Source organism: Aspergillus campestris (assembly GCF_002847485.1).
Source record: "Aspergillus campestris IBT 28561 chromosome Unknown P168scaffold_4, whole genome shotgun sequence".
NCBI lineage: Eukaryota > Fungi > Ascomycota > Eurotiomycetes > Eurotiales > Aspergillaceae > Aspergillus > Aspergillus campestris.
The window spans coordinates 991,997-1,019,653 of NW_020194339.1; the positions used below are offsets into that span (position 1 = coordinate 991,997).

At 54.9% G+C, this 27,657-nt stretch overlaps 10 protein-coding genes across 10 annotated transcripts; 3 read left to right on the plus strand and 7 right to left on the minus strand.

Moving 5' to 3' along the window:
- Positions 1-1,315: 1,315 nt before the first annotated feature.
- On the plus strand, positions 1,316-2,737 carry P168DRAFT_289102 (uncharacterized protein). Its single transcript, XM_024836924.1, has 3 exons — positions 1,316-2,102; positions 2,167-2,271; positions 2,336-2,737. The coding sequence occupies exons 1-3, from the start codon at positions 1,799-1,801 to the stop codon at positions 2,452-2,454; spliced, it is 528 nt and encodes a 175-aa protein (XP_024694243.1). The 5' UTR covers positions 1,316-1,798; the 3' UTR covers positions 2,455-2,737.
- Positions 2,738-3,080: 343 nt separating this feature from the next.
- On the plus strand, positions 3,081-4,843 carry P168DRAFT_289103 (uncharacterized protein). The gene is made up of 3 exons (XM_024836925.1): positions 3,081-3,631; positions 3,699-4,343; positions 4,394-4,843. The coding sequence occupies exons 1-3, from the start codon at positions 3,529-3,531 to the stop codon at positions 4,528-4,530; spliced, it is 885 nt and encodes a 294-aa protein (XP_024694244.1). The 5' UTR covers positions 3,081-3,528; the 3' UTR covers positions 4,531-4,843.
- Positions 4,844-5,996: 1,153 nt separating this feature from the next.
- P168DRAFT_128122 (uncharacterized protein) lies at positions 5,997-7,069 on the minus strand. The gene has a single exon (XM_024832667.1). It carries the CDS (start codon positions 6,889-6,891, stop codon positions 6,103-6,105), a length of 789 nt encoding a protein of 262 aa, XP_024694245.1. The 5' UTR covers positions 6,892-7,069; the 3' UTR covers positions 5,997-6,102.
- A 4-nt stretch (positions 7,070-7,073) lies between these two features.
- P168DRAFT_317175 (RNA polymerase II mediator complex subunit MED27 domain-containing protein) lies at positions 7,074-8,297 on the minus strand (the record flags this gene model as incomplete). The annotated part of the gene is made up of 2 exons (XM_024840081.1): positions 7,074-7,238; positions 7,290-8,297. The coding sequence occupies 2 exons, from the start codon at positions 8,295-8,297 to the stop codon at positions 7,074-7,076; spliced, it is 1,173 nt and encodes a 390-aa protein (XP_024694246.1).
- A 790-nt stretch (positions 8,298-9,087) lies between these two features.
- P168DRAFT_280557 (cytochrome P450) lies at positions 9,088-10,765 on the minus strand (the record flags this gene model as incomplete). Its single annotated transcript, XM_024835875.1, has 3 exons — positions 9,088-9,257; positions 9,311-9,577; positions 9,658-10,765. 3 exons carry the CDS (start codon positions 10,763-10,765, stop codon positions 9,088-9,090), a joined length of 1,545 nt encoding a protein of 514 aa, XP_024694247.1.
- A 1,475-nt stretch (positions 10,766-12,240) lies between these two features.
- rglA (putative rhamnogalacturonase B) lies at positions 12,241-14,470 on the plus strand (the record flags this gene model as incomplete). Its single annotated transcript, XM_024834961.1, has 11 exons — positions 12,241-12,501; positions 12,535-12,643; positions 12,698-12,819; positions 12,872-12,941; positions 12,998-13,073; positions 13,127-13,178; positions 13,242-13,453; positions 13,523-13,744; positions 13,820-14,066; positions 14,126-14,323; positions 14,378-14,470. 11 exons carry the CDS (start codon positions 12,241-12,243, stop codon positions 14,405-14,407), a joined length of 1,599 nt encoding a protein of 532 aa, XP_024694248.1. The 3' UTR covers positions 14,408-14,470.
- A 75-nt stretch (positions 14,471-14,545) lies between these two features.
- On the minus strand, positions 14,546-16,701 carry P168DRAFT_250482 (chlorohydrolase family protein). The gene is made up of 2 exons (XM_024834217.1): positions 16,522-16,701; positions 14,546-16,473 (listed from the first exon to the last, which is right to left on the minus strand). The coding sequence occupies exon 2, from the start codon at positions 16,363-16,365 to the stop codon at positions 14,731-14,733; it is 1,635 nt and encodes a 544-aa protein (XP_024694249.1). The 5' UTR covers positions 16,366-16,473; positions 16,522-16,701; the 3' UTR covers positions 14,546-14,730.
- An 87-nt stretch (positions 16,702-16,788) lies between these two features.
- P168DRAFT_266331 (glycine decarboxylase subunit P) lies at positions 16,789-20,431 on the minus strand. The gene is made up of 2 exons (XM_024834962.1): positions 17,121-20,431; positions 16,789-17,062 (listed from the first exon to the last, which is right to left on the minus strand). Exons 1-2 carry the CDS (start codon positions 20,260-20,262, stop codon positions 17,007-17,009), a joined length of 3,198 nt encoding a protein of 1,065 aa, XP_024694250.1. The 5' UTR covers positions 20,263-20,431; the 3' UTR covers positions 16,789-17,006.
- Positions 20,432-20,737: 306 nt separating this feature from the next.
- Positions 20,738-22,105, minus strand: P168DRAFT_289110 (uncharacterized protein). The gene has a single exon (XM_024836926.1). The coding sequence runs from the start codon at positions 21,994-21,996 to the stop codon at positions 21,055-21,057; it is 942 nt and encodes a 313-aa protein (XP_024694251.1). The 5' UTR covers positions 21,997-22,105; the 3' UTR covers positions 20,738-21,054.
- A 2,131-nt stretch (positions 22,106-24,236) lies between these two features.
- P168DRAFT_250490 (putative phthalate transporter) lies at positions 24,237-26,369 on the minus strand. The gene is made up of 9 exons (XM_024834218.1): positions 25,987-26,369; positions 25,887-25,926; positions 25,707-25,835; positions 25,589-25,658; positions 25,484-25,531; positions 25,279-25,424; positions 25,008-25,225; positions 24,494-24,952; positions 24,237-24,434 (listed from the first exon to the last, which is right to left on the minus strand). Exons 1-9 carry the CDS (start codon positions 26,202-26,204, stop codon positions 24,311-24,313), a joined length of 1,452 nt encoding a protein of 483 aa, XP_024694252.1. The 5' UTR covers positions 26,205-26,369; the 3' UTR covers positions 24,237-24,310.
- Between the last annotated feature and the right edge of the window lie 1,288 nt (positions 26,370-27,657).

The following is a 27,657-nucleotide window of genomic DNA, read 5'->3' on the forward strand; positions in this document are numbered from 1 at the left end:
ATCAAAGAACGGAAGATCACATCGTTCCGCGACCTGTAAGCACGTCGTACCCATCGTGAGAGTACCCCGAGGTTCATGCCAATAGTAGTCACAATCCGAAAGAAGAAATGGAGGAAAGCTGAGGTTCAGTGACTAATTGCCAAGTCTAGCCTGGGTCGGGAAGATGTTCCGCCTCAGTTCTTTGCCCATCTTATGGTCGTAGCTGTTTCTCTATCTTCTTACTTGAAAGATCCCAGAGTGAGTCGACCTATGAATCTGGCAGTGCAGGTCTATCCAGTCGGGTTGACGGACCCAACACGGGTATCCGGGTCAGCCTTGAAGATGCCTGGGGATTCTCGACATACGAGAGCCGGCCTTGTCTGGAGCTCAGGGCCATGAATGGTCACACTCGGCATCATGACACTATGGCAGTACCATGACGTTCTTGTCTCTACAGCAATGGGAATATATGACCGAATGTTGCCCAGATGACACGCGATTGATATAAAGAGATCGTAACCAAGCTGCGGTAAATCGGGCAACACGGGCACCACAACGGGCTGACAGAACCGCCCGAGTAGCTCTGGAATGGGCCCATCTCCATGTTAAACCCTTCGGCGCCCGAATCAGAGATCCAGTAGGATTCAATCCATGCTGCCGTTCAACCGAGATATTCCCCGGGGCGCGGGATACACATTCTGGGCCCTTTCCCCAGGGCCGTGTCCACCTGCCAGCCGTGTCTCCAGATGTCCGCACCATTTCCACACTTGAGGGGCTCTCCACGAGCCAGTCAAGGCGTGTCCCGCGGAAGTGGCGAGTAGGGTGATGTCAGGTAGAAATATAATGGATGGGACCGAGACGATGACGTCAAGTATCATAGAGCTCTGTTTGCTGTAGTAAGTCAAGAAGTGTGAGGTGTAGTATCAACTGTAGTATCAATGCAGTATCGATTGCAGTATCAATCGTAGTATCAACGCCAGAAGATATTCTAGGCAAATACGCCACACTGGTCAACCTGACTCGTGCGAGACTCATCTCTCGTATAGAACATGAGACTCCTTCGAGATCATGCCAAAACAGGGAACAAAGAGCCTTGGAAGGTTTATCCTTCCATGGACTTTCAAGCGACAATTGGTGTACAATGATTGCCAAGCTTCTGATTTGTGGGAACCATAGTTCGCAGTCTTTCGCAGCCTCTCCCGTTGAATAAGATTGTGCCACATGATTGTCTGGAAGTGTCTATCTTAGATCAAAGCATGAGCTGTAAGAAAGCGAGGCTGCTGAGCTGCACGCTATGGGGTAAAACAATTGACTATTTTTTTGCAGATGTTTCTCCGTACAGTCAATCGCAACAGATAGGTAGGTATATGTCTCAGAAATACTTATATCCCACCGAGGAGTACCACCCTTGCCTGGTAGAGGTGAGGTACCTTCATTCCCCACATCCCAACCCCAGCAACCGACGAACTCGGAGCTTCCGACTTGAACCAGTGGACAGTCCCTGGATGGACAATATCTGAGAGGCAGGAGTTTCGTATCCCACTTGCCACTGGCCCTGACAGAGAATTAGCCCTGCAGCGGTATTTTTCCAGGTGGCGAGACAGGAGTTAAGTAGATCTACTACTCCGTACTGCAACCTCCATAAATAGGTGGACCCGGTTCTCCCCATCCGCATCGGTATTTCTCACACTCCTCGTTTCTGCACGCAGCCTAGGGTCGTTCTCTCGTTCGGGTGGCTTTTCATTACAAAAGTCTTCCCAGATCAAACTTCCCCTCCTTCCAATTTGCATTTACATCCACCACCCAAAAGAAATCAACCATGAAGCTCCTCTCTTCGCTCGTCTTGTTCGTGTCGGCCGTGGCAGCCAACCCCATTCTTTCAGCCCGAGGGAGCAACGACGACCCTAAATTATTCCACTTGAAGACCTCGGGCGCATCCAACCAGGACCACGACGGGCTCTATGTGTATGGCTATCACACGGGCGCAGGCCTCAACGATGCCGTCCTGACGGCCGACTTTAACACGGCCAAGCCGGCTTTCCTGAATAGCTCGAACGTCCAGTTCGCTCTTGATACTCCTTTTCCTTGGGGTATCACTATGCGTGGGGCGAATAATTATGGCTGTATGTTCATTCATGTTGCTATTTCACACGTTATTTTGTGTTTCTCTCGAACTAACCTCTCCAGCGTGGGAACCCGTCGAAATCAACACGGGATACGGGTCAGGCGCCTTCTCCATCGATGGGGACAACTTGAAATGGTCGGAGAAGCAAGGTTTCGGCGGGTGGCTGGGTGAGTACCCTTTTCCCCTTCAGTACAGCCAAAAAGGTTCATTACTGACAACTATGTCGTACAGTATGCGACTGGTATCACAACGAGCCCCAGCTGTTCTACCTCTACCGCTTCAAGGAAGCTACCTCTCTCCCGAGTAGCTGTACCAAGGTCGACTTGAAGGTGGAGTACCTATCCGAGTAGGTTGCCGAGATCTTGCCACCGGGAGTCGTGACGCGTGTGGCGAGATGTGAATCGTGGATGGGAGATGTCTATATAATTCGAAAATGGTCATGAATGATACGTGACGAGATGATGACTGGAGTTTGGATTGATTTTGGTTGACACGCGAACGGGCCGATCGTTGGATATAACTGTGGCTCTGATTATAGTTATGGTTATGGTTATGGTTTTGCTAATTGGATGCAACCTAAAAGATAACAAGTCTATACAAAAGAGAATAAAATGATACATACTGGACCCAATTCACCTCTGTTATTCGTTCATGTTTGCTGGCGCAGGTTCATTGCCAATATGATCTGCTAAAAGGCTAAGCGACCGGGGATCCATCCGTGATCGTCGTGAGAGGGATTACTCCATAATATGAATACAAAGTACTGCCTTGCAAAAAGCGTAAACAATCCCGTAGATAGATGGATCTGAAGCTGTAACTACAGAGTACTCCAAGTATCTCAAGTTAGTACTGAAGGAGACCAACTGGTGATGCTGGACTGAGGCCAAAAATAGACGGTGATCGAGAATGTCTCACAGCGATGCCCAAAAGGGGCTAGACCTCGTCTCACCTGTTGACGGTCACTCCAGTCTTTTTCTTCCTCTTTCTTTTCCCTGACTTGTTCTTCTATCATCTGTCTGTTGTCTGTTGTCCGCCTGTCTTCAGTGTCGTCTGTTTCTCCTTCTTTTGACTGACGACTTCACCTCGTCGAAACGCCTGTCGCTAGTCGCTCGCTTTGTTTACTCCCCCCACATTCGGTCGTTCGCTGGATCACCCGATCGGCCTTTCACTCACCCACTGGAAAAGGGTCCTGGTCTGCCAGTTTTTGATCTCTTCTCGCTCGCTGAGAGATTCTACATTTCAACCGGGAATTTCGACTCGACACGACATTACTCTGGGATATCGATATCTTCCAAGACAGGTTCATCGCTGACCCGCTCTCAATAAGAATAAGGGTCCAAGGATCGCCATCGATCCATTCGGGACATCTTCCCCGGCCATTACAACATCTATTTTTGTCTTCTCCACCGGAGACAGCCATCAACATGCGATCCTTCGCCTTTCTCTCACTCCTGTGTTTCCTCTTCGTGATAGGAATTGTCTCCGCCTCATCAGGCCCAGGCGCGGAAGTGTTGTATGCGCGAGCCGGTCCGTATCCACCCATGTTTTGAAACTGTTCGACCACTGCGAGAGACCATTGCTGATACCCATACAGAAGAAACTGGAGCAGACAAGGCCGAAGCAGAAGCCACCCCGACCGCCGACCAGCCCAAGGAGACTGGCTCCAACAAGGACGACGAGTCGACATCCAGCGCCGATAAGACCGACAAGGACGCGACCGCCACAGACTCGGAGAAGAGCACCGCTACCGACAAGGACGATAAGCCCACCCCTACCGACAAGGACGACAAGGATGACAAGCCCTCCAAGACCGACAAGGACAAGAAGCCAAAGTCCACCTCGGTCGACCCCCGCCTGCCTGCGGGCGGTGTCTCCATGTTGACGCCCGACAACCGCGCCACGACTTACTACAAGGTGGGCGACCATGTGACGTTCGTGTGGAACTACACCTCGCTCTCGGTCACCCCGTCCGCCGTCAACGTCGTTGCCTCCTGCAGTCTGAACAGCGCCACCTACACCATCTCGGGCAACATGAGCGTGGAGGAGACGGGCAAGGTGGTCTGGGACACGAAGAAGTACCAGGCCAATGCCACCGTGCCGCTCTTGACCGCAACCTACACCCTGTTCGTCTACGACATAGATGGGGAGCCTGGCGACACGGCCAAGGCCGGACATCTGGGCTCGCAGATCGGCTACAACTTTGGGATGTATCTGCCGCAGTCCTACACCCCGATCAACGGTATGTTTTTCCCATTCTAACCAGACGAAATAATATACTAACTAGAATAGAACACGTCTGCGCAACCTGCAACGGCGCCCTCTCCGACACCGAACGAACCGCCCTGAAGTTCGCCGTCGGCATGGCAGCCATCACCATAACCACCTTCACCTGGTTCGCAGGGGACTTTGGCGTCTTCGCCACTTGATTCTATCCCACAACAAGCGTTTATTTCCCCTTCATTCACCCCGTCGGTACACTACCGCAACACACTTGCATTTCGAGCGAAACTTGTTTGAGCTATCATGAGAACGATCTTCAGTAATTAGGTTGGTTTGGGACGGCGTTTGATTGAATTTGGACCGTGATTGACAGTATTTCTTCAAGCAATCATAGCGGGTCTAGCAAATAATCATTCTTATTTCTTTTTTCTACGTGTAATTAACCGTTGTTATATGTTTATAATATGTTTCATTGTGGACCTCCATATACATGATCACAGATGCAGATGAAGATAGGCGCAATCAAACCATCTCACTTAGACACTTAGGATGCACCCTCCCAGTCTCCAACAGAAGCCTCATCACCTCCTCCCGCTCATACTCCAAAGCCCAGCCAAACGGCCATCACATCAACATTGACGAGAGGCTCCCCAAGCAACAGCCTCACAACACCCTCGGGCATATCCATATCGGTTCGACATTATCCTTATCCTTATAATCCAAATCTACCTTCCCTGTCTCCAGCAAAAGCTTCACAATAACTTTACGCTTGATCCGTGATGCCCACGCCAACGCCGACCATCCCGAACTATCCTTACAATCCACTTCCACCCCCTCGGTGCCCAGCAACAATCTCACCACAGCATCATGACCCTCCCTAGCAGCCCAGATCAACGGCGTCTTGCCCATATTATCCCTCGAGTTGACATCCACCCCCGCAGCACCCAACAACAGTCTCACAATACCCTCATACCCATCCATAGCAGCCAACAGCAGCGGCGTGTTCAGCATACTATCCCTCGAGTTGACATCCACCCTCCCAGTCGCCATCAACAGTCTCACAACCCCCTCATGGCCATTTGACCAAGAACACCAATTGGCGGGGGGTAGGGTCTTGATATCCAACATTGGCCAAGATTTTACCATACATCGTTGCTTGCCGGAGATACCTACTAAAGAAAAAAGAAAGAGAAACCTATCAACGGGGTGCAGAATCAATGGACAGTCATGAACTGATTGCTTGAATGCTGGTCGTACAGGGTCTGTCAATGGCATCTACCATCTATCTTTCTATATCTATCTATATGTTTGCTCTTGTCTTATGCTGTTGGACAGAAGTACTAGCAATCGGGATACTGTCATATCAAAAGGTAAAGCCGTCAAGAAGAAAGACATGTCTACACAATGTAGGTGATACACGGCGAACATGTATGTTATACACAGTGTAGGCAGGTGAATAAGTCCTTGTGCTTACCATCAGATGGATGGATGGATAGTATAGATACCTCAGTAGATTCAGACATAAATACACTGTACATACCCTCTCATCCAGGTTTCTCCCTCCCATTCAAAGTACTAACCCCCTTCTCATTCTCTTTCCAGTCCGTCTAACACACCTTTCAAAGACTCCACTACTATCATCAACAACCATCACACCAGCGAGAAATGAGCGAAAACTGGGGTTTGATCTGGGACAGAACCCCCAAGCCGGAAAGGCTGTTCGAGTGGAGCCCGCTCCAGCGAGTCTACGAAGTGTTTACAAGCCAGGGCCCTGATATTCATGTCGGTCGAATTGGGGGGGGAAATCTGCCTCTGCCTCTGCCTCTGCTTCTGCCTCTAGGGCGCGACGCGCCGGGGGCGGTAGATCGACAAAGAAAAAGAGCACTCCTAGTCGAGATAGCCGGGGAGATGCGACAGGGTCGATGTACCGTGGACCCATCAACAGCCGGGTGTTGGGTCTTCCAGAAGAGAGGGGTGACCGTTTGAGATGGAGGAGTGGCGGTCCTGATGTGGGGAGTTGGTCGGGGGTTGAGGATTTTGGTGGTACTGGTGGTGAAGGCGATGTTGAAGAAGAGTATGAAGAAGAGCATGGAGAAGAGCATGGAGAAGAGCATGGAGAAGAGCATGGAGAAGAGCATGAAGAAGAGGAGGAGGGGGAGGAGGAGGAAGAAGGGAGGGGCTGGATTGAGTTTCCCTGGAGTACTCTCTCCTGGGGGGCAATGGACGAAAGACAGGTAGTCCCGGAGAGGGATGAGGATCGCCGTGGTAGGGAATATCCAGCTGTGTGTTATCCTGACGCGGTGGATGAGAATCAAGGGACAGCGCTTGTGCGGATCGTTCCTGGTGGATGGGTTGGGTTTCTTGGGTGGAATCTCTTTAGGTCGACAAGCGACGAAAGACAGGTAGTTCCGCAGAGGTATGAGGATCGTCATGGTAGGGAGTATCCGGCTGTGGGGTATCATGATGTGCTGGATGGAAATGAAGGGACAGCGCTTATGCGGTACATTGGTCGATCGCTTGGGTTTCTTTGGGGGATACTCTTCTGGTGGGTGACGGACGAAAGACATGTCGTTTTGGAGAGGTACGAGGATCGTCCTCGTAGGGAGTATCCGGCGTTGCGTTATCACGATGCGGTGGATGGGAATGAATAGACAGCACTTGTGCGAATCCTTCCTTAGTCGAAGGTTTGGTTATTGATGTATGTTCATATCTTCGGTGCTATTATCGTCTTCGCGTCGAATAGGCTTGATCAGATACAACTCGGATGGTATGCCTCCCAGATTGTAATTGCCTGTCCATCCACTTGTGTCTGCTGTGGTTGACGGATAGTCGGAAGGCGTGCGGACTGATCCATCACCTGGCCGCATTTGACGCAGGGCCGCTGCTTGATATCGGAGTATGAAGAGATCAGGTCCTAATCCCGTTAGCCAGAGTATACCAAAACGATGGAGTCCTTCCTACTCACCAACAAATACGCCAGATCCCACCGGCGCGGACAAGCATTCAAACAGTCCGCCACGGCACTCTCCAGCTTCGTCCCAGCCGGCTGAGACTCGCTCTTACTTTCGACCTCCCAATCAGGCACCCCACTCCCATCACTCCCGTCCGCCGGACGCACAGAGAAAGACATCCCAGCCTTAACAAGCACAACCTCCACGGCTGTCCGTTCCTGACTGACCAAGGCTTTGACACCCGGAATCCGTCGCTGGACAAACGCGTCCACGACCGCCTTCCACCCGCCTTCCATCGTCTGGATCCTCGACCGCTCCGCCTCCTCCTCCTCCCGGGCTTGCTGCTCCCTCCTCTCTTTCTCCTCGGCCTCCAGCTCCTCGAGCAAGACATTGTAATCCCGCTCCCACATGCCTGTCGGCTGCAGCAGCTGCCCACCATTCTCTCTGATATTGCCCTGAACCCGATCCCACACGGCCTTCATCTCGTCTCCGCGCCACGTCGCCCCGAGATCATTGACCTCCGCGACGCCAGCCCGCGCCGTTTGTGAGAGCTGTTGGAGCAGCGCCTGCGGCGACTTGGGAAGGGCGCGTTCTTTCAACACTCTGGGATTGAGGATGGGAAGTAACGGGTCCAGCAGACGATCGGGCAGCAGGTCGCGAAGCTGGTGGACGGTGGACTCGAGTTTCTGGAGCTTGGCGAGAGACGAGACGAGCTGTATTTCGGACTCGCGGAGCGCGGTCTCGCTGATTGATGTATCGGCTGAGGCAGACATGTTTCCCACTTGAGGCGCAACCGGCGGTGCTGGGATGGGAGTCGCCATACCATTTGGAGGAGCGGTTGCGCCGGCGGATGGGTGGTTGTTGGGCGGGATGGCTTGGGTTTGCGGAGGAGGAGCGGCTGCCTTAGGAACGGTACCCTTAGACTGGGACGGCGTTGGGGGCTGCTTCAGGGGCATCTCCATCTTGGGGACGACGACAGACACCGAGGGAAACCTGTTGGGCGACTTAGAGGGACCGGCCATGTCGCGACAAAAGAGACGAAAGGGTCCCGGGAGAAGTGGGACGGGATTGTCCAATGAGCGTGCGACTTGCGGAGGGATGGCCCAGAGTAGGAATGGAGTCCACAATGGTGGGTTAGCTCAGCTGGGATGGCGAGTCGATCAGGGCAGGATCGAGTCGATGGGAGGGATGAAAGATACGGAAGGGTAGGAATGTGGCTGTTGATGCGCAAGGGACGAAAGACGATCGTTTGATCTCGAAGGCTGCACTTGTGACGGCATTCTGCCGGTTGTTTCCGCCTGTCTGCCAGGGATGGACTAGCGTCTTCTCGGTATAGCTTCATGGAAACAGTTGGGAACTAGGTGGTTATCCTGCTTTTACAGCGTCATTCTTGGGGTCAATTCTGGATTACTACTGAGTAATACTGATATCGTATTCTCTCTTCAGCGCGGAGCAAAAAAGAAGTGCCGTCTGGAGATAACAAACGAGCCAATGCGAATATAGAGACACACATCTAAACCTACAAAAGACTGCTTGACATTTTCATCATCAAAGAAATCTGGACCTCGGGTCTACCTCTACAGGGCACAGTCCCTTCACGCTACATCGTGACGAGCTATACATTTAGGACGTTGCGGGTAGGATGATGTAGGTCCAAAAGAATGGAAGAGACGGAGAGGAAAGAGGTGAGAAGTACTACCGCATTGACAAAAAAGACTGGGATATTTTTATATACAATTTTATCAATAGTGGGAATCATGGAAGTACTCAGATCATCATCAATATATACAGCATGTAGGTCATCACCTCCCTCTACGCACTCCCCGCCGCCCGCAAGCGGATGTGAACCCCCTTGTCGTGCGAAAGAGTCAAGTTGGACAGGATGGCGGGCTTCTCCAGCGTGGGATCGGCGTTCTCCAGCGCATCGAAGCGCTGCATCAGGCGAACCAGCGTGAAGCTCGCTTCCGTCAGGGCATATTGCTCTGCCATTATAAGTTAGTGACGGGACATATGGATAAGGTATGTAGGGACATACGGCCAAGACAGATGCGCGGGCCACCGTTGAACGGAAGGTACTCCCAGCCGTGCCGACTGTTCTCCTCCCAGCGCTCGGGGCGGAAGACGTCGGCATCTGCACCCCAGAGATCCTTGCGTCGGTGCATCGCGTAAACACTGTACATCGCCATGGTGCCCTTGGACATGAAGACGGGGGACTGTCCGTCGGGCCCACCACCGACGGGAAGGGTGGTGTCCTTGAGGGCGGTGCGGAAGTTCAGCGGGACAGGTGGCAGTAACCGGAGTGCTGGATGACGAGGTTAGTGGGCGGTCTATAAACTAGGTGGGGGGAAGAGGGGGCGGGATCTATCCCAGGGCGCTACTTACTCTCGTTCAAGACATAGCGCAGGTATGGGATATCCTTCAGCTTGGTATGGGTGATCTCTCCGCGGGGGTGATGGTAGTCGCCGAACTCTTCGATGAGCGTGCGGCGCAGGCGGTTCCAGACGTTGGGGTGGCGCGCCATGAAGAAGAAGGCCGAGCTGAGCAGACTGGCGGTGGTGTCGCGGCCGGCCAGGAGGATGTTAAGCATGCTGTCACGCAGTACCTTGGGGTTATCGTTGCTAGCGGCCAGCGCTTCGGCGAAGATGTACCGGCCGGGCTCTCGCTTTTCGGGGTGGTTCTTGGAGTCGATGGCCAGGCGCACGTAGTGGTCGACGACCTCGTGGACGCGCTTGTTGGCCTCCTTGAATTCTTTGGGGTTGATCATCCAGTAGAAATCGACGGCCCGGGATCGCTCCGCCACCCATTCCTGCGCCGTGTTGAACGCCTCGGCAAAGCCCTCGGCGTTTCCGACGGACGACTTGCCCAGGAGGCTGGCGTTCTCGGAAGAGCCCATGGAGCCGACCGACTCCCCGAAGAGGAAGTGGGTGGCCGAGTCGATGGTCAGGAGGAAGAAGAGGCGCTGGATATCGAAGCTCGACCCGTCCGTGGGGACCAACTCGACCATACGGGAGATGTGACTGTCCATGGTGTCGAGATCGGCGACCTGGTCGCGGGTGAACTGCGGCCGGAGAAGGCCCCGTGAGTGCGACCAGCCGGCGCCATCCAGCGTGAAGATGCCGTCGCCCAGGAGGGGGTAGAATTCGCGATGACGGTTGCCTAGACCAAAGTCGTTGAACTGGGTGGCCAAGATGGCCTTGATGTTTTCCGGCTCGATGGTGGAGACCATCTCGCGACCCAACAAGGCGTGGCGAAAGGTGGTACCATAGATGTTATACTGATCGGCGAGGTATTCGACCCAGCGATGCTCGTCCGCAGCCTTTTTCAATCGAAGAAAGGCCGGAACGCCCCAATATTCGACGGCCCCCGATGGAGGAGGTTGGCAGTTGAGGGACTTGGCCAGCGTCCGTCGGTTGTAGGCATTCTGGATGGACCGGGCGACTAAAAAGGCGATGTAGAGCCCTCCGGCGAGGAGGAGGATGGGAGCCAGCATGACGCCAGGGGTGTTGACCAGTGGTACTGGGAGAGGAAAGTAGACTGGTGAACAGGCTAAGATGAAAGCGAGGTGCCGGCTTGTATACTACTATTTATAATTGACAAGTCTCGCTTATGCGTTCACCTTGTCGGATCTTGTGGGGAAACAATCAAGGATGCCCCCTGCCCTCGGTAGATATGAGCCACACATGTGAGGATTTTAGTGGGGAGAGTAGTAGAGTCACGGTGCTCCTTCGAATATCATAGAAATCGTCTTGCCATGATTGGAAGGGCAAAAAAGAGAAGCCTTGGAGGACTTGCGGGGGGAGTTAATCATCGCAAGCATCTCTCGATATGGTTTAGTGCCTGACTGATCCCGTCCCAAAGTGTTAGTGCTTGCGAGGTCAAGATCAAGATCAAGATCCAGACTCTCCATGACTTATTGTTGTCAATATCTCTGTTTGGATTCAGTTTCACCGGTTCCGAGGTTCTAGAGCCCTTGCATTACGTGAATGCTTGGTGTCTAAGAAATTTCGATTGGTCCAAATTGTGTCATAGCTGTTCTGCTCTCGGCTGGCCGGGGCCCGGTGGAATAGAGATCGCCGACGGGGCTTTCAATCGACGTCCGGGGGATACACCCGATCTATCCCCGAGAGCATGTGTCCAATCGGTCCCTTGATGAGACCATCCCCGATCAGCTGGCATCTAGAAGATGAAGCACGTTGACCATAGGGAAATCTGGAATGCATAGTTTCTGACTAATCTCTGTCAGCTGTCAGCTTAATCAATGCATTGCATTACTGAAGGATCGACAGTGGGGCTGATCCGGATGCAGGGCGAACGATGGGATATAAGATGGTTGATAGTATGGATGAAGTGACGAAGTCAGAAGATGAGAAGTAGAAGAGAGAATGAGGATGAGAAGAAGATGAAAAGATGAGAAAAAGATGAAGGATAATGCAGGAGCACGTGTGGACATGACATGACTTATACCAGGCACAACTTCAATATTTCCACCAATCACATCTCTCCCCCCATCTATAAGATTCGACCTCCTCGACTCTCCCACAACTCTTCTCCTAATATACACAGGTTTATATAGGTAAGTGCAGTCGGTTCTATTTACACCGAAAGTCTGTCTCACGCCTCTGCCAGGTCGCGTCAGAACTCAAAAAATTCCTCTAACTGCTTTGAGGACGGATGATCCGCCAGATTGTTTCGGATATCAGGGGATAAAACACCGATTGCAGCGATTCCGCATGCTCTCCACTTGGGGCCGATCCCTGTTAGAGACATATGAGAATTTTGCTTCTCAGATTGGTGGAATTAGTTCTGTCTTGGGTTTGCAATACACACCGAGACATGGAGCAGAGATGTGGAGCCGATCCCGTGGTGAGAATAATCACCGCATATCTTAGCGAGTATTTAACGACATATGGTTGACCGATGACAACCTCAAGATTGCGGACAGTTACAGGACAATCAAAGATTGCCATGTGGTCGACTCTACTCCTCTCTTCTCTCCCCCTATGGGTGCCGGGGGTGCAGGCAGCCTTTGAAATCATCACCACCGATAGCGCCTATACGATTGACGCGAACTCGCCCAACCCGCTCCAATTTACCGTCGACCGGGCCAGCTGCGATGTCACCTCTATCAAGTTCAACGGCGCGGAGCTGCAGTACGAGGGTAAAGGGAGCCACATCGGCTCCGGACTGGGCAGCGCAACTGTCTCGGCAACCAAAGACGGTGGGTTGGTCAATGCTCTAGTGCATGTGCTGTTCTGACAGGAAACAGGCGACTATATCAAGGTGGTATGCGATGCGGACACTCTTACGCAGTATTTCGTGGTTCACAATGGCGACCCTATCATTCATATGGCTACCCATATCACTGAAGGTTTGAACTACGTCCGATCCTATATGTCTAGATATAGCCGTTAACATCGACCAGAGCCGTCCATTGGCGAAATGAGATACATTGCTCGTCTGAACGCCGAGCTGCTCCCCAACGAGGAACCCTTCGGGGAAGTCTCTACTACGTCCAGTGGCACGGCTGTTGAGGGTTCCGATGTGGTACGTGGTCTAGTATCCACATGTATATGTCGCTGGTCCTAATGGCATACAGTTCCTCGTGGGCGGACAGACCCGCAGCAAGTTCTACTCCAGCCAGCGATTCATCGACGACCAGATCCACTGTATGAGCCAATCTCACAACTCACCCAGCACAATTTGACAAGCTAACCTGTCCCAGGCGTCTCAGGAAGCGAGCACCGCGTCTGCATGATCCTAAACCAGTACGAGAGCTCATCCGGTGGCCCTTTCCATCGGTAAGCACACACCCCACAATAAAGTAGAAGCCAGCAGATGCTAACCCTCGCAGCGATATCAACAGCAACAACGGAGGGGACTACACTACGCTCTACTGGTACATGGTAGGTCAACCCTCGCCCCTCTACTCCCTACCTCCAACGTGTAAATGTATTCTAACAGCCCAGAACTCGGGCCACGTCCAAACAGAACCCTTCCGAATGGGTCTCCACGGACCCTACTCGATGTACTTCAGCCGCAGCGGAACCCCAGAAACCGACATCGACACTTCGTTCTTCGCGAACCTCGACATCCAAGGCTATGTCCCTGCCGCCGACAGGGGGAAAGTCAGCGGGACCGCATCGGGGGCTGATGCAGACTTCGACTGGGTGATTCACTGGTATCCCACTCCCTCCCATAATACTCCACATATACGAAATGAGAGTGAGAATTGAGACTAATCCAACAGGCACAACGACGACGCCCAATACTGGACCTACACCAGCAAAGACGGCAGCTTCTCCTCCCCAGCCATGAAACCCGGCACCTACGACATGGTCTACTACCAGGGCGAATTCGCCGTAGAGACCACCTCAGTCACAGTAACAGCCGGGTCCACCACAACGAAGGACATCACCGGCTCCGTAAAGACCGGCACTACGATCTTCAAAATCGGAGACTGGAACGGACAGTACGTATTTCCTTCCCATATGCCCATACATACCCACTACAAAACCTGTTGCAAAATGCTCAAGAATATAAACAGACCAACCGGCTTCCTCAACGCAGACAATCAACTCCGCATGCACCCCTCCGACGAGCGCATGGCCGCCTGGGAACCCTTAACCTACACAGTCGGTAGCTCCGAGCTAACGGATTTCCCCATGGCTATCTTCAAGGGTGTCAATGACCCTGTGACAATCAGCTTTACTGCAACGTCGGATCAAACGGGTGCTGCTACGCTCCGGATTGGGACGACGCTTTCTTTTGCCGGTGGACGGCCTCAAGCTACTGTATACTGCTTCCCTATTCCGACTGACATATATATATAGAATTACTAACACAAATCTAGATAAACAAATTCTCCGGCGAAACCCCACCAGCGCCGACAAACCTCAACTCGCGGGGCGTCACGCGCGGCGCATACCGCGGCTTCGGCGAGGTGTACGATGTGGATATTCCTGAGGGGACGATCGTCGAGGGGGACAACACGGTTACGATTAGTGTTGTGTCTGGGAACTCTGGGGAGGAATTTTTGAGTCCGAATATTGTGAGTACTGTTTGCTTTTTGGTTTTGTGGGATGAGGCTGATTGGGCTTTCTAGGTGTTTGATTGTGTGGAACTGTTTCAGTGATCTACCTTTTACACATAGGTATATGAAATGGCGAGTTGAGGGTAGGTCTGGTGTGGGTGGATGGTGTGGATGATAGTAGGTAGGTATTTGTGTGCTTAACCTATAGCTGTATTGAATTTCATACTATATACTATTCTGGTTTCTGTAAGCTTTCTCTAGATGTCGTACAAATGCTATGATGAGTGTAAATGACAAGGTCTCGTAACGACATCAACCACAGCCAGAGTCGGGCATATACAAACAAGTCTACCTATACAAGTCGATAGCCTAAACAACACAGCAACACAACGCAGCAAATAGCAACCCTATATATAAGAACAAAATCAACCCCTCCTAGCCCAAAACACACCCACAATCCCTAAAACACCCAACCCCCCAATCACCCACTCCGCCCATTTCCCTACTCTTTCATCCACCGTGCACACAGCACCAGAGAGTTCAGATTCAAGAGAATGCACCAGTCGGCCTCTCACCCACACGCTCCTCACGTTCCTATCGTCTCCATTCCACACCCACTTGTGCACGCGATCGACGGAGCCTTCCCAGCCGAAGATGTCGACCGGTCCTTTCTTCACCAAGTCAGATTTACAGGGAGAGGAAGAGGAAGAAGAGGAGGCGGTAGTGGAAGAGGATGACTCTACATCCCCACCCAGCCGCACAAGCTGCGCATCGAAGAACATCCCCTGATCAAAACCACCAATCTCATCAGCCATATCGACGACAGCCGCGCCGCCGCGTGTACCGAGGTAGAGTGCGTCTTCGACGGTGAGGACGACGTTCTTGTCGCTCTCTATCGAAGAAGTATGCGGCAACAACCGCGACACCAAACAAGCCGAGCGAACAGCCTCTAACACAGACACACTATACCCACCACTAACATCCGTGCCCAATCCCACCGTAATACCGCGGTCGAGTAGAGTCCGCACAGGACAGATCCCCGAGCCAAGAGCGGAATTACTCGCGGGGCAGTGAGCGACTTTAGCGCCGCGGGCGCGCACGAGGGCCATTTCGGCCGGTGTGAGGTGGACGGCGTGGGCGAGGATCGTGCGGGGCGTGAGGAGGGCGTGGGCGTCATAGACGGAGGTGTAGTCCTCGTGGGCGGGGAAGAGTTCACGCACAAGGGCTACTTCGTTGGTATTTTCGGAGATGTGCGTTTGGATGTGTAGTGGAGGCGTGTGTGACTGGGCGAGGTGGGCGAGGTCTGTCATGGATTGAGGCGTGCAGGTTGGGGCGAAGCGGGGGGTGATGATGGGTTGGATTAGGGGTGTAGACGTTGGTCGGTCTGGGTCGGGCAGGCTGTGGATGTGCGCGATGGTCGCTTTGGTGGCTGTTATGCCTGCGGCGGCGTCTTCGTCGTGGTAGTAATCTGGGCAGAAGGCTGGGTTGTCCATGCAGACGCGGCCGACGAGGGCGCGCTGGCCGAGCTGGTGACAGAGGGTCGCGAGGAGGTTCGTGGCGGGGACGTGGATGGTCGCGAAGTACGAGGCGCAGGTTGTGCCGTTTGCCAGTGTACGCTGGACGACCTGCTTGTAGGCTGCATGGGCGCGCGGGGGTGCGACTTCGCTGCTGCTGCCGCCGAAGGACGCTTCGAGTGGAAAAGTATAGGTATTAAGCCAGTCGAGAAGCGTCGAAGACCCAAACACGCCAGAGTTGGGATACTGCGGGGCATGGATATGGGTATCGACAAACCCAGGGAAGAAGAACTCATTCTGGTCCTCCCTCGCCCTAACAAGGGTCACCTTCGTCCCGGAGCTACCATCCACGGACCAGCCGTGCTTGCGCATCAACGCGACGAGGTCGTCCTCGCTGGCAACGCTCCAATCGAACCCCTTGATGCGCCCATCCTGCACAGACACCCACAGCGCGCCGTGGTGGATAGACAGTTCATGTTTCGTCGTGGACGGCGTCGCCCGCGGGAGGTGCACAAAAGTGCCGTAGAAGACAGTATATACAGCCATGGTATCTCTATCTGCGGATATTTACTCGAGTAGTGGGAGAGACGACGATGTGGCCTCTGGAGGGTCGAGGGATGAATGAATTGCGACTGCTCCACTAGCAGTAGCCACCTAGCTTGTTTAGCGGATCTCTCTTATCGGCCCGCACGATCCACTTACCGTTCTCCTCTATGGATATTGCACGTCCCAGGATGGATCGCTCGATGAACCAGTCCTCCGGCTACAATCAGTCACACAAGACACCCCTGAGGCTGGGAAGACGCCAGGATGGAGTTTATAACAGAGAGTAACCAGGGCGGACGACCAGAGGAACTCACCCGAGGCTCGGCTAGATCCGGCCACGCGATAAGCCCAACCGGGTTTAGCCGGGCACACTGGTGGCTTGTCACCTGACTCGTACGAAGCATAGGACGGTGTACACAATTTGATTAAGGAACTTTTGTATATCATTTATGATAGTATCATGTTCTAACAATAAAGAGAGAAAAAACGCCTCCCAATGTCTAATGACGAATGTTGAATCTGTCGTCCGGTCGTGACAATGCCCCCCCAACCCCTAAACCATGAAAACCAAGAAAGAAAGAAGAAATGTTGAAGAGTATATAGTCGCTCTCAGGAACAAGAATGAAACATGGGTATCATATCTAAACGGTATCCTCCACCGGGCCACACGTGCAGAAAAGGTTCTGGTCACCGAAGGCTGCATCGTCGTTAGCATTGCTTCAAATCATTAGGTTAGGAGGCTGGGATAAACTCACCATCATCCACTCGGGTCACCGAAGGCCAGAACTTCTTCTCCACCAGGTACGGCAACGGATAGGCGGCCGCCTCGCGGGTGTAAGGACGGTTCCACTCGGTGGCCAGCAGATCACGCTGGGTGTGGGGAGCCAGCTTGAGCACGTTGCCCTCGCGGGGCTGCTGGCCCTGCTCGACCTCGGCGATCTCGCCGCGGATGGCGATCAGGGCGTCGCAGAAGCGGTCCAGCTCGGCCTTGTTCTCGGACTCGGTGGGCTCGATCATCAGCGTGTTGGCCACGGGCCAGGACATGGTCGGGGCGTGGAAGCCGTAGTCCTGCAGACGCTTGGCAATGTCGATGGCCTCGACGCCGCAGGCGTCCTTGAACTTGCGCACGTCGAGGATGAACTCGTGCGCGCAGCGGCCGTTCTCGTTGGTGTACAGGATCTCGTAGTGGTCCTGCAGGCGCGACAGGATGTAGTTGGCGTTGAGCAGGGTGATCTTGGTCGCGTGCGTCAGGCCCCGCGCGCCCATCATGTTGATGTAGTTGAAGGTGATGGGCAGGATGCTGGCGCTGCCCCAGGGGGCGGCGCTGATGGGCGGGGACGCCTGGTCGGAGCGCTTGGCCTGGAGGGCCTCGCTGACCGGGTGCGACGGCAGGAAGGGGCGCAGGTGCTCGGCGACGCCGATGGGGCCGACGCCGGGACCGCCGCCGCCGTGCGGGATGCAGAAGGTCTTGTGCAGGTTCAGGTGGCAGACGTCGGCGCCGATCTCGCCGGGCGAGCACAGGCCGATCTGGGCGTTCATGTTGGCGCCGTCCATGTAGACCTGACCGCCGTGGCGGTGCACGATCTCGCACGCGGCCTTGATGCCGGGCTCGTACACGCCGAAGGTGCTGGGGTAGGTGATCATGACCGCGGCCAGCTCGTCCTGGTGCTTCTCGCACTTGGCCTCGAGGTCCGCCAGGTCGAGGTTGCCCGTCTTGGTGTCGCACTTGATGGTGAGCACGCGCATGCCGGCCATGGCGGCGCTGGCCGGGTTGGTGCCGTGCGCCGACACGGGGATCAGGCAGATGTTGCGCTTGGCGCCGCCGGTGGCCTCCTGGAACTTCTTGATGACACGCAGGCCGGCGAACTCACCCTGGGCACCCGAGTTGGGCTGCACCGTCACCTCGGCCATGCCGGTGATGTCGGAGAGCTGCTGCTCCAGATCGGCGATCATCTGGGTGTAGCCCTGGGCGACGTCGGCGGGCATGAAGGGGTGCATCTGGGAGAACTCGGGCCACGAGATGGGGATCATCTCGGAGGTCGCGTTGAGCTTCATGGTGCAGGAGCCCAGCGGGATCATGGAGTGGGCCAGGGAGAGGTCCTTGGACTCGAGGTGGCGGATGTACCGCAGCATCTCGGTCTCCGAGTGGTGGGTGTTGAACACGGGGTGGGTGAGGAAGGACGAGGTGCGCTCCAGGCTGGCGGGGACCGGGGCGACGCCGATCTCCTCGTCGAGGGCGACCGGGCCGCGGGAGGCCTGCGCGGCAAAGACCTGCAGGACGGCCTGGACCTCCTCCCGGCCCGTCGTCTCGTCCAGGGAGATGCCCACCTTGGTGGGGTTCACGCGGCGGAGGAAGATGTGACGCTCGCGGGCGGCGGCGATCAGGGCATCGGCCTCTTGGCTGCTGGGCAGCTCGACGGCGAGCGTGTCAAAGACGGCGCCACCGTCGGCGGAGTTGCCCTTGATGGGCACGTTGTAGCCCAAGGCGGCCAGCTTGGTCTGCAGCGTGAGGGTCATGGACATGATGCGCTGGGCGATGGCCTTGAGGCCCTCGGGACCGTGGTAGACGGCGTACATGGCGCTCATGTTGGCGAGCAGGGCCTGCGCGGTACAGATGTTGCTGGTGGCCTTCTCGCGGCGGATGTGCTGCTCGCGGGTCTGCAGGGCCAACCGCAGGGCGCGGTTGCCCAGGCGGTCCTTGGACACGCCGACGACGCGACCGGGCACCTTGCGCTTGTACTTGTCGGCGCACGCGAAGAAGGCGGCGTGGGGACCACCGTACCCCATGGGCACACCGAAGCGCTGGGCGCTACCGAAGGCGATATCGGCGCCGAACTCGCCGGGCGCCTTCAGGACGGTCAGAGCCAGGAGATCGGTGGCGACGCTGAAGGTGCCGCCCGCGGTGTGGGCGGCGTCGCCCAGCGCCTGGAAGTCGAAGATGCCGCCTTCCGTGTCGGGGTACTGGGCCAGGACACCGATCAGGTTGTCGCCCTGGTCCTTGACCAGCTGGAAGTCGTTGGCCAGGACATCTCCGATTACCAGGTTGATCCCGAAGCCCTCGGCACGCGAGCGCATGACCGCCAGGGTCTGCGGGTGGCAGCGGTCGGACACGACGTAGGCCTTGCCGGGCTTCTTCTGCTTGTTCATGGGCAGGATAGCCAGCGACATGGTCATAGCCTCCGCAGCAGCGGTGGCCTCATCCAGAACCGAGGCATTGGCGAACGGAAGACCGGTCAGGTCCGCCGTCAGGGTCTGGAAGTTCAGCAGCGACTCCAGACGGCCCTGGCTGATCTCGGGCTGGTAGGGGGTATAGCTGGTGTACCAGGCGGGGTTCTCCAGGATGTTGCGGAGGATGACCGGGGGGACAATGGTGGGGTAGTAGCCCGTGCCCAGGTACGCCTTGCCCTTGACGTCGATCTGCTCGCGGTAGGTCTCCAGCAGCTTCAGCATGTCCGTCTCGCCGAGGCCACCGTGCGCGCTATCCCGCGCCAGGTTCGCCCCCGCGTGCGGCGGCGTCACCGTCAAGTCCTTCTGGGACAGGATATCGGCCGGCAGCACCTGCTTGACGAACTCGTCCAGGGACGCCACCGGAGGGTTCAAAGTGGCCAGCATTTCCCGCGCGGCATCCGGCGAGGGGCCAATGTGACGACGGGGAAAGGTATCGAGGGGTTGAAAGACATCGCGGGGATGCGAGACGCCGTGGTCCGCGACCGAGCTGGTGTATACCGGTCGACGCGCCGGCGACTGAGGAGCCGAGGTGTTCACTCCGCGGGAAGAGACAAGGGATGGCGAGAGGGGAGACGCTCTCCGCAGAGCGACAGGCGAGGGAGCTACGCGCACCCGCGTGCGCAGAGCAAGCTGTCGAGAACCCCGAAGGGCGCACCAAGACGCAGCCATGACTATGTGAGGCAATGGCCCGGTGTCTTCGGGGGGGAGGTGGGGGAAGGGAGATGAGGGGAGATGAGGGTATAGACGATCCCAGCAATGGACAATCAACAACACATGGAAGACGTGTCAAAGTGAAGAAGTAGAAGAAGATGAAGATGAAGATGAAGAAGAAGAAGAAGAGAAAGAGAAGAAAGAAGGATCTGAGAAAAGAAAAGAAAGAGTGAGTGGAGTGATTCGCACCGTGACGGCGACCAAAAAACATCGGGGAAGTCACGGGCGGGAAACCGGCCGATAAGACAGATTGGCCAATCAACGTCTAGAATTGCCTCTTTTCTCCACGCCCGATAAGGTTTCCCGCGGGAAATGCGCCGTCCTCGGAGGGATCGCGGGGCTTTTCTCCTTCTGTTTGATTTCTTTTCCCCGTGTTTTCTATAGGGTCAGATCAATAGATCTCATTGAATATAGTATATATAGTAAGGAAAATATAAGCTATATGCATCTTCACATCCGATCCTTGTCCAATCCGTGCATTGTAAACAGTCTCCAGCTGCCTGAGGACATCCATTATGACGTCATTTGCAGTCCATCCCGACCACCCAATCACATGCCGATCCCTCCAGAATGGTCCGATTGTTGCCGAATCGTCCAACACTTCCAGCATCTGCAGTCTGAAGGAGTGGAGATTGTATCGATGGAACGGTGGATAAGACATAAATTGGAACCACCAAAAGACAGGACTTGCGCCAACAGTAAACACAGCAGCCACCCAAGAGAAATATACGATGATAGACAGCAGAAAAACTACACAGCAGAAGGAACATGACACCCCTCCAGAGGCAAGCTTTTCCAAGGCGTACTCCTCCAATCAGCGCCCTCCATCACAGGAGGCCACAGTTCGTGGAAAACGCGGACCACAGAGTCCGGTACGGGAGGATCTGAAGGCAGGTGGCAAACAGCCCGGTGCGCCCTCCGCTGGAGCTCCATCTCGGCGGACCCCACATCCACGACGAGGAGGGGTTCGCGCGGGTAGCATGGAGGCCTCTTCACGAGCAGCGGCGGCGACAGACGCTGCAGCACGAGAGACTCACCCGGGGCGAAGAACTTCGCGCCAAAGGGGACGATGCGCAGGGAGCGCAGCCGTCGTGAGGGCTGGTTCGCGTAGATGAGGTCCCAGATGGCGGTGGCGAGGGGGGCGTCGGTGGCGGCGTTGAGGAGGGCCTCGCGGAGGTGGTGGTGGGCGCAGGGGTTGAAGGGTGATGGGTGGTCGCGCGGGTCGTAGTGGAGGTCGAGGATGACGGTGTGGAGGGATGGGAATTGCCCGATGGCTTGGTAGGCGAGACATTCGCGCCAGCTGCCGCGGGAGCGGCGGAGTTGGATGCGCAGCTCTTGGAGGCGTGGGCAGTTGGGCGCGATGAGGCGGATCTCGCCGCCGTGGAGCTGAGGGTATTTATAGCCGCCTGCGCGGGAGGAAGGGTCTTCTTCGGTGGAGGCTTCCACCACGAGGGTCTGCAGGGTTGGTCCGTGACGCTTGACCACTCGGTGAACGGGGGAGGCGGTGCGTAGGGATCGTAGGCAGAGGGTTTTGAGCGGCTGTAGGGCGTTGATGGTGGCGACGATGCTGTGTTCGATGATGTCGTAGGAGGGGGAGCCTGGGGTCTGGTGGACGTTGAGGAATAGCCTCTCCAGGTTCCGTGCGGCGAGGGCGGCGGCTGTGAATTCCGTAGGGTTCGTTCCGCTGTCCATTTCTAGGGCGCGGAGATGAGAGAGATTGACACACACGGCCAGCGTCAACAAGATGGCTGAGTGGTCGGCAGACCCCGTCAACGAGAGTGTCTCCAGGGGAATGGCTGGAAGACGCCGGAGACTCCTCAGGGACCCAAGCGGACGTCTGTTACGATCGGACGCGCCCGTCGGATCGTCTCCATCTAGCGAGGAATGTATGCGCAGGTGCTTGAGATTCGGAGCCATGGCGAGATAGTGCAGCAGCGAATGCGTGCCTTCGTCGCCATAATCAAAGGAAGCGTTCAGCGTCAACGCGCGGACACACGGCGAGCGAAGAACATCTACCTCAAATCTCTCCTCCTGCCTGGGACACTTCAGCTTCGGCAGCTCCATCTCAGGGCCCTTTCCACTGAGGTCCGGCTGCTGGCAGCTCCAGACGTGAATCCGACACCGAGGATGCCGTTCCTGGATGGTCTGAAGCAAGCAGCTCGGAAACACGTTGGCTGCGACAAAGTGCAGCTCCGTCAGCCGTTCAAGACGCGCGATCAACAGGACCAGCGGCAGCCAGTTTCCCTCGGCGTAATTGCCCGGCTCCATCGTGACATACTTCTCTCCAGGGATCGCCCAGTCGGTCAGGGCCCGTTCCATAAACGGACCAACTGTGCTGGGGCGGGCGTCCAACCAGCGGCTGAGGGGGACATCTGTATCCCAGAAACAATCTAACGGTCGCTCGGTCTGCCCGGGCGTGTGGGCTGGCTTCTGGGGCAGCACTCTCACATCCAGTCGTCGGGCATATTTCAGATACTTGTCCCCAAACCCACTGCCCGCCTGGGACACACTGCGCTGGAGGCTCGGATAATCGACAAACTCGACGCTCAGTCGGTCGTACACCACGGGAGCTACCGCATGGTAGCAGGCACGGTTCACGAGGCGGAGCGATGAAAGGTCATGGGGTGACCAGTCTCGTACCTATATCTAGTCAGTGGGACGACTTAACTATGGACAGGACAGACGACTGACCAAGCTGGTGATGTGTTGTACAATCTCCAACGGCAGGGAACACATAGCGTAGGAGAAACAAAAACCTTCGCAGGAAAAAGAAAGCTCAATGACTTGGTTCGGCGTGTACGAGGACAAAGGGATCCCTAGTCGGTTTTGAATGCGAGGGCCACTCTTAGGGTTGGCGAAGTGACGCATTTAGATCAGGATTAGAGTGGTGGCTGATGCACCTCGTACTGCTCAAACCAATCAACTCCTTGATCATCCTATAACGGCGTGTATTATTGACGTGACACATACTGTTGATCTGATATCCATGATTGTGGGTTGTTTCTGCCTTTCCTTCCCCACCTGTTGGTGTGTACGAGGACAAAGCAGTGATCAGGGGTACAGCTCGCTGGACAGGGATGCGGCATATTCGCTATATCGCTCGCCAATCGTACTCTGTAGTACCTCATGCTCATGGTTGGAATCAGCCAGCTACTGGGCCACGTAAAAGCGAGATGTCGAAGCGAAAGACCAGGTACAACCTCCAACCTTGAATAGACTTCATTCGGAGATACCGTGCCCTAAGCCGATACAAACCAGACATCTCCCAAAGCCAACTCCGCCCTTTCACCTTCACAAAGGAAAACCGAGCTCCTCTAGCCAGAGACACCACCTCCCAACATCCCTCCTTTCTTTCACCCATCTCCAAAACCCCCAACTCCAAGAGCATAAAACCCACACCACCCATCGGAACCCCTCCTATCCGAAGCGCCATGGCACAGAGCCACTGAAGGGCATTAACCCAAACCGGGGAACCCGCAACCAGACTAGGCTATCCATCTTCTGGCGGAAGGCTACAGGCTTGCGTGTACCCGTGGCTCACAGCTCGTCAACGGCTGAGCTAGTTAGTTAAGCTTGGGCGTTAGATAACGAGGAGGGTTCGTTTGGAGCCTTACGTGGGCTCGTATTGGGTTTGTGATATCCTCGCTTTGTGATATTCCCGGCAGGGAGTTTATTCTGAGGTACTTTCGTGGATGCCGGGGGTCATCCCGAGGGGCTGGGGGGGGGGGGGTCGATATGTGATTTGGGGTATAGGCCAGGTGTAGGTAGGTCCGTGTCACTTTTAGTTATCTGCTGGTGGCTTCGTGAGCTAGGTGACAGTTTGTACCAAGGGGGCCACGACAGTCACTCGTCTAATCAGTACGTGGAGGAATGGCAGCAATAGTCCGTCTGTATTATTGACTGCATCAGTATATAATCGTAATACCTTCAACCGTACACATAACCATGTCGACAGACCCCCTATATGCTAAACGACAAAAACTGAGATAGAGAAAGAAAAAAAGTCCTAAATCGTATATCGGAAGTCCGGAGACCCTTCGATCACGCGCTTCCCCTCGTCCGCCTGCCTGTTGCAACGCCGGAACCACAGACTCAGCGCGGCCACGATGACCAGGATCAAAAGATTGCATCTATCAGTAGTTAGCCATAATTCTCTCCAATTAAAGATCCCGTAGGAAGAACAGCGTACGCAATAGTAGTCCAGATACCCGGCCGGTATCCCGGCGCATCCTTCTCGCGAAACGCCACACTACTGATAATACCGCCGATACCACCGAATCCAACCAGGGTGGCGCTGGAAAACGCGCGAGTCCACTGGCCGCGGACGTTGTTGGCTTGGTAGGCCATGCAAGAGGGGATATTGGCATTGCACCCCGCTACGGCGAGGAAAGTGCCAAAGTATCGGGCGGGATTGTTTTGGGCGAATCCCATGATCGCGAGGCCGATGATGCACAGCACGGAGTTGAAGATGATGACGAGGCCTCGCACGCGATACTTGTCCCCGACCCAGGCGGTCGAAAACATCACTATGCCTGCTAATCCGAAGGGGGGCGCGACGAGGCACTGGGATTGTCCGGGGTCGTATCCCATTCCGCCTAGAATTACGGGCAGGAAGTATGCGATGGCATAGGTGCCCGTTGTCGTGCACCTGCGGTTGGTTAGTGAGAAATGTCTAGTATGTCTGTTGAGGGGTGTAAACTTACAGGAAGATCATCGCGAATCCCCAGATCTTCAGGTCAAGGGCAGGAAGCAGGAACTTCTTCAAGTTAAAGGGCTCGTTGTCACCGTCTGAACGGTCGCGGTTAATGCGTCGCACGATAAAGGCGCACTCCTTCTCGGAGAGGAACTTCCACGATTTATGTGCGCGGTCGGGGAAGTCAACCAGGAAGATGAGGGTGAGGATGCCTATCACGCCCGTGATCTTCACGCTGTCAGCATATCTTGACGTTTACTTCCAAGGTCCGATCCACATACCACGCCCTCAATGATGAAGATCCACCTCCAGCCTTGAATGCCCTCAGTTCCGTGCATTTTCGACAATCCGAAGGCCAGAATACCCGCGAGCGCAGACGCCACACAGCCTATGAGGTAGAATATAGAGAAGCGTTTTTGCACGTCATCTGTCACCATCAGCAGCGTTTCGCATGGTTGGGGTGCGGTCATGATTGGTCGAACTTACACCGGGAATACCAACTCGAGAGCAGATAGACGCAACCGGGGAAGTATCCTGTCAAGATAACTCGTTAGCATGGGCATCTAGCTTCGACCGATTGCCAGTTCTCACCTGCTTCAAGCACGCCGAGCAGTACACGACATCCTGTCATCGCTCCCCAGTCCTTCGTGAAACCCATACCCTATTGATGATGTTAGCTCCGGATCGACACCTGCAGTGAGATACATACAACGAGGATCGCACCCCACGAGATGACAATGGTTCCCAAGAATATGGTAGGGCCGAGTTTCCGCGTGATGACCGTCATTGGCGGCTGGAAGATAACATAGGGAACAAAGAACATCAGGACAATGATAGACTATCAATGTCAGTCTCATGCGCAGCAGCGGTCAAGAGTAGAGGCACCCACATAACGTGGGTCGACGTCAAGTTTCAGATCTTCCTTCATGCTGTCTCCGGCCACTCGTCAATAATGTATCGAGCGTGTTGGCAGAAACAAGCTGGCTTACCCCGCGACTAGCGCCATACTGAGGTTTGTCCTGTCCATCAGCGACACGCAGTATGCTAGCCCCGTCATCGTGACCAGACGCCGATCGACGCGATGAATGATCTTGCGCTGTTCCGCGGTGGTATATTCTTCGTCATAGTTGACTTCATTCTGCGCACGTTGATTGAGATCTTCAATATTATCAACGCTACCGGCCTTCTCGTCAATTGAGGTCCCCATCTTGAGCTGTCGGTGTCGGCCGCGTCAAAATTTAGGTAGAACGGGTGGGGGAGGGAGGAGGGGACTAGGTGAAGAGAGAAGAGAAGAGGGAAATCGTCCAAAAATAAAGTCACCAGCGCGCAACGACTAGCCCCGAGGACAACTATATATCCCCGCCGTTGGGAAAGCTGTCGCCAGCGTGTGACAAACAAGACATCGTCTTACAGGTGGAACAAACACCTAGCAACGACCAGCACTATCCACCCACTCCAAAAAAAACCAACCCCCCTCACATATCGAGCCAAAGGAGCAATTGATCTGAACTACCGGTCAATCCCGTTGGTCGAGGGGGCCAGAGGCGAGACGATGGTGAGAGAAAGCAAGACCAGCCCCACTGTTTCCCCGGCTTTTTCACGGCGGAGCGTAGAAAATTGTGGGGAAATAGAGATCCAAAGACAGGAAGCGTGCGGGGATGACACGCTAACTGACAGAACTGACATCAGGTCAGCTCCTTGGCTACCTTGGCAAGTCCTCGCTTTCCCCTCTCCGCCTCCATTTATCGCTATGATGGTCGGAGTCGTCCGAAAGGAGCAAGACTGCCGTGGCCGCGGACTGGCCTAGATGGAACCACTAGAAGGTCTGCGGGGGCGCTTGGCTTTGGTCTTGGGCCGCGTCAGAGCAAAAGAACTGTACACTAACCCACCCCCCTGGTCGTTTCAAGCTAGACCCAACAGCAAGAATCATCGCAACCGCCCGACCGACCTGTCTGTATCTCCTACCACAGATCTTATTGACCCCAGCCATGGGCCTAATCTGCAGTGCAACAGACGTCACTCCTCTCAAAGCAGAGCAGCAGCATGTACCCGTTCCTCGACGGGCCAGGCCGAAAGACTCTCCTCGAATGCGACGAGACTTTCCGCATTCTTCCGCATTGCATACGGGGTGGCTTTCCTGTGTTGTCTTATTTACTTCCCCCCAAGGCAAGTATAGACGGTTGGAAGCAGCGCGTTGCCGTTTCTTTCCACACCCACCCTCGCCATTCGTCCAACCAGTCGGAGGAGACCGAAGAAGACAAAGAATCCCATATCCCTCGGGCTTGGTAACCACTGCCGAAGTGATTATACTTTCTTCGGCATATCGTTCACCTGCATCAGCAGACGGTGCTCAAATGTCTCTTCCTTATCGTTGGACTCGAAAGGTGATTCTCTCATGATTTCCAGAGTCTGAGAGTCGAATGAATAAATAAACCGGCTGGGACAGCTATCTGTATTACCTCTCAAGCTGTATCACTATAAGGTATCTAGATAGGGGTAAGCAGGAAGCTTGCATGCCGTGTCACCAACACAGACAAACCTGTCGTACACAACTTTCCCTTCTCTTCCAGAGCGGAAACAAGCACAACAAACGTAACGGGACTAAGTCCGCGCATCTCTGGGCAGCTCGATCCCGAGGTAACTCTAGGTTAAGGTAAATC

Excerpts from the sequence above, each read along its gene's own strand:
- P168DRAFT_289102 (XM_024836924.1), top strand. The coding sequence starts at position 1,799 with ATGAAGCTCCTCTCTTCGCTCGTCTTGTTCGTGTCGGCCGTGGCAGCC. Across the intron at positions 2,103-2,166 it reads TGGGGCGAATAATTATGGCT|CGTGGGAACCCGTCGAAATC; the intron begins GTATGTTCATTC and ends TAACCTCTCCAG. Across the intron at positions 2,272-2,335 it reads AGGTTTCGGCGGGTGGCTGG|TATGCGACTGGTATCACAAC; the intron begins GTGAGTACCCTT and ends TATGTCGTACAG.
- P168DRAFT_289103 (XM_024836925.1), top strand. The coding sequence starts at position 3,529 with ATGCGATCCTTCGCCTTTCTCTCACTCCTGTGTTTCCTCTTCGTGATA. Across the intron at positions 3,632-3,698 it reads AGTGTTGTATGCGCGAGCCG|AAGAAACTGGAGCAGACAAG; the intron begins GTCCGTATCCAC and ends ATACCCATACAG. Across the intron at positions 4,344-4,393 it reads GTCCTACACCCCGATCAACG|AACACGTCTGCGCAACCTGC; the intron begins GTATGTTTTTCC and ends TAACTAGAATAG.
- P168DRAFT_128122 (XM_024832667.1), bottom strand. The coding sequence starts at position 6,891 with ATGTCTTTCGTCCGTCACCCACCAGAAGAGTATCCCCCAAAGAAACCC.
- P168DRAFT_250482 (XM_024834217.1), bottom strand. The coding sequence starts at position 16,365 with ATGGCTGTATATACTGTCTTCTACGGCACTTTTGTGCACCTCCCGCGG.
- P168DRAFT_266331 (XM_024834962.1), bottom strand. The coding sequence starts at position 20,262 with ATGGCTGCGTCTTGGTGCGCCCTTCGGGGTTCTCGACAGCTTGCTCTG. Across the intron at positions 17,063-17,120 it reads GGTGACCCGAGTGGATGATG|CCTTCGGTGACCAGAACCTT; the intron begins GTGAGTTTATCC and ends ACGACGATGCAG.
- P168DRAFT_289110 (XM_024836926.1), bottom strand. The coding sequence starts at position 21,996 with ATGGACAGCGGAACGAACCCTACGGAATTCACAGCCGCCGCCCTCGCC.
- P168DRAFT_250490 (XM_024834218.1), bottom strand. The coding sequence starts at position 26,204 with ATGGGGACCTCAATTGACGAGAAGGCCGGTAGCGTTGATAATATTGAA. Across the intron at positions 25,836-25,886 it reads TTGACGTCGACCCACGTTAT|TCTATCATTGTCCTGATGTT; the intron begins GTGGGTGCCTCT and ends TGACATTGATAG. Across the intron at positions 25,226-25,278 it reads TCTTCATCATTGAGGGCGTG|ATCACGGGCGTGATAGGCAT; the intron begins GTATGTGGATCG and ends GACAGCGTGAAG.